General features: G+C 36.7%; 1 protein-coding gene across 1 annotated transcript; it reads left to right on the top strand.

Moving 5' to 3' along the window:
* The first annotated feature begins 507 nt into the window (after positions 1-507).
* NR0B1 (nuclear receptor subfamily 0 group B member 1) lies at positions 508-6,874 on the top strand. Its single transcript, XM_089673889.1, has 2 exons — positions 508-1,297; positions 4,852-6,874. Exons 1-2 carry the CDS (start codon positions 679-681, stop codon positions 5,094-5,096), a joined length of 864 nt encoding a protein of 287 aa, XP_089530015.1. The 5' UTR covers positions 508-678; the 3' UTR covers positions 5,097-6,874.
* The last annotated feature ends 2,681 nt before the right edge of the window (positions 6,875-9,555 follow it).

Here is a 9,555-nt window from a genome sequence, read left to right on the forward strand (position 1 = left end):
ACCGCATTTGTGCATTTTTTAACTGTAGTAAATTGACACTTTAAATATCAAATGTGATATTTTATATAAAACACAAGTATCGCATGTGATAAACGTTATTGGATTAACCCAGCGCGTCATTCAGTTTACTATTGCGTCTACTTTACGTCACTGACTGTGACCAATCCTAGATTGTAAGTTCGAAAGAGCAGGGCCCTTGACCCCCTCGTATTTTGTTTTGTTACTGTATTGTCTCATGTTCTGACCCCCACTATAATGTACAGCACTGAGCAAACCTTTTAGCACTATATAAATACTGTATAATAACCTGGCAGCCAAGCAAGTAGCTTTTTCAGAAGCCGACTGCCTGTTCATGTGTCTCAGAGCAGGTTTTCTTTAACAGGCTGCACAGGACAGATAGCTCTCCAGATCGGCTCTAAGGCTCCCTCTAGCTCCTAACAATATCGCTGACAAGGGGAGGAGGTGTGTGCTTCTTGCATCTCTCTCTTTTTCAGCCAGTAATGAGCGTCTGCCCCCTTTGAACTGCATATATTGTCTGACTTGGAAACAAAGGTGTAAATGTAACCTGAGGGGCAGGCAGAGGAGGATCAGCCTAGTATCTGTCTAGAAAAGCAAGCTGCAGTTAGAGCAACCAAGGCAGCTGAGCAGCTGTCAGATCTTCTCCCTCGCCTCTTCTCCATGGCTTGCCTAGACAAATGTCATTGTGCTGTAGATAACAGGAGGCATGGTAGCATTTTGTATAACATCCTGAAAAATGAGGAACACAAGGATTCACACAACAGCAGCAAAATTAGGAAGGAAGATCATAGCAGGCTATATGGACAAGGATGCTCCTGTGGATCACAGAAGAAAGTCACTCTTAAAAGCCCCCAGGTAACATGTAAGGCTGCATCAGCAGTTCTGGTAAAGACCCTGAGGTTTGTCAAAAGTGTGCCATGTTTCCAGGAGCTGCCACTGGAGGACCAGTTACTGTTGGTCAGAAGCTGCTGGGCACCACTGCTGGTGCTGGGACTTGCACAGGACAAGGTGGATTTTGAAACAGTGGAAACATTAGAGCCCAGCATGTTGCAAAGGATTTTAACCGACAGGCAAGGCGGAGAGAGTAAAATTCACCATGAGCATCCAGAGCAAGACTTATTATTCGGGAACAGCCAGCATCAGCAGCAAAACAAACTCTCCCAATTGCCTTCTGCTACAGAGATCAGATGGATCAAAGAGTTTTTAGAGAAGTGCTGGAGTCTAGCCATTAGCACCAAAGAATATGCCTATCTGAAAGGGATTGTACTGTTTAATCCAGGTATATTATTTCCTATTCTAATTGTTTAATAATATAACAGATAATAGATCAGTACATATAATATATTGTATCTTAATTGCTTAGAAATCCAATATATAATATTTCAATACCAACATAACATACACCATATACAATTTGGATTAAAAAAAACATGTATTTTATTTAGATTGTTCAAAATACATTGTATTTTTCAATAAAAACATATATATTATTTCCTAATTGTTTAACATAAGTCCAACATATAATAGTTTACTACCAAAGTAACATATACCATATATTATCTGGATAAAAATAACATATTTTGATTGTTCAAAAATACAACATTATATTTTTCAATAAAAACATATATATTATATCTTAATTATTTATAAGTCCCACATATAATAGTTCACTACCAAAATAACATACACCATATACTATTTGGAAAAAAACATGTATTTTATTTTGATTGTCCACCAGGTGCTAAAGGTGCCAGGTGCTAAAAAAAACATATCTTATATCTTGTTTATAAATCCAACATATAATATTTCACTACCAAAATAAAATACACCATATACTATTTGGATAAAAAAAAATGTTTTATTTTGATTGTTCAACAATACAACATTTTATTAAAAAAAAAATATATATTGTCTAAAAATACAGCATATACTACAAGTTCAGCATATACTATACGTTCAATATATATATATATATATATATATATATATTAAAAAGTTACATTCAAAACATCTATATTTTATCCTAATTGTTTATACCTACAATATAGAATAGTTCAATAAAAAAGCATTTATGGCATGCTGTATATGGCATAGTGGCTTAGAGGTCAGAACTTCTGCCAGCACTAGAGTTTTAGATTTGAATTCCACCCACAACATTATCTGCATGGAGTTTGCATGTTGTCTGCTTAAGTTTCCTCCCACACTCCAAAGAAATGCTTATAGGTTCTTTAGCCCATGTCTAAATTGGCCCTAGTATGTGTAATAATGTGAGATAGGGACCTTAGACTGTAAGATCCTTGAAGGCAGAACTAATGTGAATGTGCAATATACCGTATATGTAAATTGTCACTGGTACATAAATACCTGCAATAGAAAAAAAATGGTTATAAATACATTTAATTTTTCAATACAAAACTTTCATATAGTAATTGTTTATAAATACAACATATAACATTTCAATGTAAACATTTTAAATAAATAATATTTATTTTCATTATACTGCTGTTTATGTCTTGACCTAAGCAATGTCTAGCAATCTAAAAAAAAAAAAGCATCATGTGAAACAAAACACAATGTACAGTATAGTTTTATTTTAGTCAGAGGAACAGAATCAAGTGTGTGCATTTCTAAGGGGTATTAGCTGACATGTGAGTGTAAAACTATTTTAAATAGGTCTGAAAAATAGCATACTCAGTGATACACTGCTTTTTTAATATATTGCTCATTCACTTTAATAGCTCTCACATATACCATAGTGCAGGGGCGGACTGATCATTTGGAAACCTGGGCACTGCTCGAGGGCCCGGGGTCAGTAGGGGGCCCCATGAGATGCCCCTGGTACCTTTTTCATAGGCTTTTTTGAGTTTGGGCAAGGACACAGGGGCCCCATGATCCCCTATTGCCCGGGGGCCCCATGAGTTGTCAGTCCACCCCTGCCATAGTGCATTACAGAAAATGGGCTTACAGTCTAGTGTCCATGGTTTACAATGTAAAAAGTCTTACAGTAATCTCTCTCTAACATCTCTGTCTCCCTTTTTTACTCTATATCTATAATCTTCAGTGTTAATATATGTATGTTTAGTTTATCCTAAAATGCATAATGTATGTTAAATATTTCTATACATTGTGGCATCAGAGAAACACTAGCTGCATATTTACACTCATTCTTCTATAAAGGATCATCTTCCTTTTACCTTTACTATCACTTACTCCATATACCATTGCTGCAGGTCTAAATAATAATATAACAGTGGTAAATCTTGAACATTAGTTTAATTTTATATTTAGATTTGTATTTTTTTGGTAAAGGCTACAATTCCTGATATGCAGAGCCTAGTATATGGCTATACCTGATATACCATAAATGGTAACTGATCATGTAAAATTGTACATATCAATACTATTATGCAGACATTTGAATTCATACAACATGACGACTTTAAAGGAGCAAAGGGAAATGAACATAGGAACATTTCTTTTCAGATTCTCTTCACCACTTTTTTGATAGGAGATAAAGTTTGTGACATTATGAAACTATATACTACAACACAAAGAATGGGTCTTTTAGGTGGTTTTTAAGACCCCACTGTGTTTTCTTTCACTTTTAATTTTGGATTGGTTTTTGAAAGCTTTTAAAAAATGCAGAACAGTATGTAGCTTTTTATACTGCATAATAAGCTAAAAACTGAAATTTCTCTCTCTTACAGTATATTCATGGCTGACTGTTATTAATATTGGATTAAGATGTGTTTAGTGCAGTAACCTTCAATATGTACACTGGCCAGATCAGTGGAGGATTCATTCTGATCAGTTTCAATGGCTGTGGGTGTAATCTGCAAATTATTTTATGCCTTTTGTTAAATATAGCATGTGGAAGATTATAGGCACCTACACTAGTCGCTATGAAAGTGAAACAGTATTGAGAGAAACATTCTGACTGGTTCTGACAGTTCTTATATGAAATTGAGCATAAATGGGTTTTCTAATTCCTTTGTGCTGTTGAATCTGATTTAAAATCTTAGATATGAAAAATAATCTTCAAAATACATACATTTTCCAAGTATGCAGTGCAAAGAATTTCAGCTGTAGTAACTCATAGCAACAAATGACTGATATGACATACAATACAATCTTGACTGGTTACTGTACAACAGTAGTTTTTGACCGAGGGTATAAAAAAAAATCCCCAGAAGAAAGAACGTATAATAGTTCTAATTTATATGTGTAAAATATGTTAATATGTGCATTATTGTCAGAAATAAATAACTGAAAAAATGGGGCTAATAATTACAATTATTAGGGAATAGTGATTTTTTTTTAATGTATTTGTGCCATTTATCTGATGTCAGGTGCTGAAGTTGATTTAACTTGCAAAACACTAGGATAAGGGAATATCAAATGCAAACAAAATGTGTGTTGACAGTAAATAGATAAAGGAACAGCCAGGTGCCTAATTAATGCAAAGTTTTCTCTTGGCCCATCGAAAAATGTTCTGCATCGAAAAATGTTCTGCAGTACCCAGCCAGAGGAGTCATCAAAAACTCTAACGACACCTTGTAATTGTAATATATATATATACTCAGCCAGAGGAGTCATCAAAAATTCTAATGGCACTTTGGAATGTTATATATATATATATATATATTTTTTTTTTTTTCTAAATAATCTCGGTCTACAACCAGAGGAACCATCACAAATCTTAATGGCATAGACCTGTTATATTTGTAATGATGTAGCACTATTGTTTTTATTTTAACATTGTAACTCACTGTATTAGTGAATTTCATATTTCCACAGAAAGTTAATAATTTTTCCTATTTTATGCCTACCTAGGTTTACCTGGATTGCACTGTGCTCAGTATATTCAAGGGTTACAACAGGAAGCCCACCAAGCTTTAAATGAGCATGTAAAGATGATTCAGCGATGGGACCACGCTAGATTCACCAAGCTAATAATAGTTCTCTCCTTGCTACGGTCCATCAATGCCATTGCCATTTCTGAACTGTTCTTTAGACCCATCATCGGCACTGTGAATATGGATGATATGCTGTTGGAGATGCTGGGAGCAAAGATATAGCTGTAGCTGGCAAATACTGACTGCAGTATAAAGAAAAAAAAAACATAATAGGATATGTATATAGGTTTTAGATGACAAAGGGGCAGATGCACAATTAGCTACTCAGTTACTTGAGTTTCTGTGCCCTAACTTTCGAAATGAGTGGACATTCTGTACACTAACAGGTTTTATAGTAATTTCTTGATCTAAATGGGATCAAATGGTTTTTAGATTTTCTGATACTATTGCTGAAAAATATAGCGCTAAAAAAGTACTTTAACAAACACCACTGATGGTGTGCAACATACAGTACTCATAGCTACCATTTTAAGGGCAATCTACAAACTTAGCAGACACCATCACTTTGATTGATCTTGGGGAAGAATACATTACCTGAGATATATTTTTCCAGGCAGTTGCTATTGTTCCCCTGAGATGTGGCTGCCACCATAGATGGTTTACCCAGAACATAAGCTATCAGCCTGCAATTTTATACTACAATCATTCATATGGTCCATTAGTACGTATTTTGACTACATTACTAGAATGGTACTATAACACAATTGGCACTAACAAGTCAAATTTTTGAATGATCCTGATTTGGAAGAGGGATTGTTATTAGGTCATTAGTTAATTAATAAAAAAGTATTTGTTTAACAAGGCAAAGGTCAAACAGTAGTAAACTATTGCAACAAATAAGAATTAATTACTCTATATTACAATGCAGTTTATTGCCTTGGGAGATATGCCATGAGAATGTCTTTTGGTTTGCAACAGCAAATGGTGGTTCAAATGTTTTTTAATAGTGAAATAAATTGTGTGCATTTACTGGATTTAATCTAAATAGTGTTACTCCCAGCAGAAAAAAAAAAAATACCCTTGCTGCCCCCCCCCCATACACTGCACAAGTAAAATGCTTGTTAAGCTTAGGGGTAGAGGAATAATACCTCATTCTTCACTCCAGTAGACTCCCTCTATCTGTGCAACCAGTCCACCAATGCCTCTCCTGCAAGGCACTCTGATAGGCAGTCACAACAAGTACAATGCAGGACCAATAGTATACCTCATTGAAGAGATGAGTGCCAGGGGCTGTGGGAGCAAAGAATGACATAGGCATTACAGACCTTCAGACTTTTCTGCTAACCCCTAGATTCAATGAGCATTTAACCCTTGCAGAGTGGTGACACAGCATTTTTTTTTTATCCCAGAGTTCAACTTTTTAGTAACATCTTTGCCTTGTGTGAACTAACTGGAAACTTTGTGAGTTAGCGACAAGATTTTTTGCTTCAGCTCTAGTATGGTTAAGTTTGAAAAGCCCCAAATTAGTCAAAACTACACGTATTTTTTTTTTTAATTTGATCCATTTTCACTTTATTTTATATTACTATAATTTTGTTACATTTGAAAGCAGAATCAAGCCATTTTCACATGTATAAATGATAAATGCCTGTGTTAATGAATACTAGGAACACCTATGTGCATTTAAAAACTACCACAGGGCCTTGTGCATTTGCAGATGTATTGTTTAAAAATATAAACATATTGCTAACTAAGGACCGAAGAGTTTTGCTTTTCTTAGAGTATTTATAATTGTAAATGCCACTGTTTCTTTCTTTCTTTACACATTCTTTTGACAGAACAGAGGTTTCTCTGTGAATGTCTTTGCTTATAAGTTTTTCTCTAAACTCAAAACCTAATGAACTGTTCAGCTATTGTGGTTTAAGGTATTGTAAAATATTAATTTATTGTTTTTACAAAGACAATATTTTTTTATTGAATAAAAAAAACAAATCCAAAAATCCAGACTTGTGTGATTACTAAATACTGGTTCAAGTATGTGTTTAATAAGTTCTTACTTTTAAAGTGGAACCAGACCCAAGTAATGAAAGATCTGTACACATTTTATGGGGGATTTGCTCAGCTATTAAAAGCAGTGGTATGTCATGCTAGGGACAGGGACACCCAGGGCCAGGAAAAGTCCAAGCAAGTTTGCCCTACACTTGAATTTAGCAAGGTAAACAAAAACATTTCAGTGCAGGAGGGCTTTGAAGAGCCATAACCATTAAACAAATGAAGCATCTACTCATCCAAGCCACAGAATAAATTCATGTCATTTCCTAACTAACAGGGTTCCTACCTAATGGGTTCCTCAAGACAAACAGGCAAAACTTTTTGTACTTTTTAGGTTCTGTCAGCACCCAGCAGCAGGCTTCAAAGCAGAAACAGAAGGAGTGAGACATGAGCATCAGACAGCTCACATACTGTATAGAGGTCTATGGACTGCTGAGGCTATTTATGATGTACAGCTATCAGTTAAGATGTGGCCTCAGGAATGAAAGCATTATCCCACCTGAAGCTCTACAAAACCTCCAGGCTCCAGGACCAGAACAGAACTTATTAAGATTTTGAGAATACAAAACGCTTGTTTTCTCCACATCAGCCATAAACCCTGGAGCTCCTCATTGTGTGTGCATAAGAAATACAGGTGCTACATGCACACCACCCACAATTCTGGCAGCCAGCACACAAGCACCATCTTTGGTGCATTTTTGCTGTGACTGCCTAAGTGCTGGAGCAACCATTGCTGTCACTGTATTACCTCTCACACCTAGTAAGCATGCTGTTCCCTTCACAGCACCATCCATGACCTAGCTCACTGATTGTGCCACCAGGAAATAGATAACACACTGCAAGCAATGTTTATTAGAAACACATGCACATTATAGAGCATGGGTTCAATTCATTGGGGATAGGTAGTCTAAAGGTTACAGTGCACATTATCAGGGGCGGACTGACAACTCATGGGGCCCCCGGGCAATAGGGGATCATGGGGCCCCTGTGTCCTTGCCCAAACTCAAAAAAGCCTATGAAAAAGGTACCAGGGGCATCTCATGGGGCCCCTTACTGACCCCGGGCCCTCGGGCAGTGCCCGACTTTCCAAATGGTCAGTCCGCCCCTGCACATTACTGTTATTACACGTGCACTGCTTAAGGCTCTGTGATAGCAATTTGGGACCAACATTTCTGTGAGTTACAGGGCAGATTAAGTAATCACCAAAACACATTTTTGCAAGCTCATTCTGCATAATAAACCCTGAAGCGGGTGTGTACATTTTTTACTATATGTTATATTATGTTAGTGTTTGGGGGATAACCATTATATATTTTCCATTTGTTAATTGATGTGAAGATTAAAATTTAAGTTTCTCTGAATGTCCGAAGACCTGAATTATTGTTAACCACAGCAATATTAGTCACTAGAACTGAAGACTTCACAGAACACAGATGAATTTGAATGTACAAGAACACAACTAACATGCTTAAGAAACTCACAATACAATTTACACAAAATATGACCTAGAACTGACGGAATCTTGCAGTGGCAGCTCAGTAGAGCACATTTTCTGCTAGTCCTATTTGTGGTTCAACAGCCATGAGTACTGAACACTTAAAACCTCCCTTAAAGGATAAGTTCACCAATTAATAAAAAACAAAATGCATTTTTTTTGGCAGATAAAAAAATGTGAGTTTACTACATATATATTTTTTAGGAGCCTGTAAAGCTTTGCTGCTGCAATCAGCAGATGGTGGGTGCAATGTCAGCTCCTGCAGACTCTCAGTGTAGCTGAATGCCAATAATTAGTTACTTCAGTCCAGGAAGCTCAATGGACTATGAGAGTGCTCACCAGTGCCCTTGCAGTTAATTGGAAAATGAAATCCGTCAGTCGCAAAGGGTGATGGTACTTGTAGGCATTCATGCACAGAACTTTGTGAATGAATGAGGCCATGTGGGTGGAGACCCACATGGCCGTGCTCTTTTACAATTGGGACAGTGGGTGCATGGAGAGGATCCCTGGTCTGGTGTCATGGGGGAGGCTGCAGGAACTGAAACATGCAACATGTTCCCAAAGGTGAACTTATCATTTAAATTTGTTCATTTCTAATTGTTTTTGTTGCAAATGAGTAACACATTTTTAGCATGTTGAGGTGAGTATATGCTGCTGGGAAGGGGTACAAAAGCAAAGCTCTTGCCTTGCCCTGCACAGGGAAACAGATTTACTTAAGCTTTTGATGTGAAACTCTGTTTCTCCTTTTGCTTATTGCATCACTAATCACATTTAAACGTAAAAGGTAGGTTTACATGTGATTGTGGTTGTGAGAAATTGATTAGCCCTGCTATTACTCATTTCCTGTTTGCAAAAGTTAGCAATGGGGCTACTCTTGCAGTACCAGCAGATGCATCTCAACCTCCCCAGATTACAGTGGGAGTGAACTACAGTAGTACATAATAGTCTAAAAAAACAGCTATTTAGCAAGTAGGCTATGCTCTACTAGTGCATCTATAAGTTTAAAGCCCATCTGAAGGTTGTTGTTCGCCCCTTCATTTAGAGCACCTCGCTAAGTACTACAGCAAAATCCGATTTTATGCCCATCCTCCCAGAACAGCCTAGGATCATCTTCAGGAGAGCTACTAATATGGC

The sequence above is a fragment of the Staurois parvus genome, unplaced genomic scaffold, assembly GCF_062004578.1.
Source record: "Staurois parvus isolate SC_StPar_1 unplaced genomic scaffold, SC_StPar_1.0 ptg000145l, whole genome shotgun sequence".
Taxonomy (NCBI): domain Eukaryota; kingdom Metazoa; phylum Chordata; class Amphibia; order Anura; family Ranidae; genus Staurois; species Staurois parvus.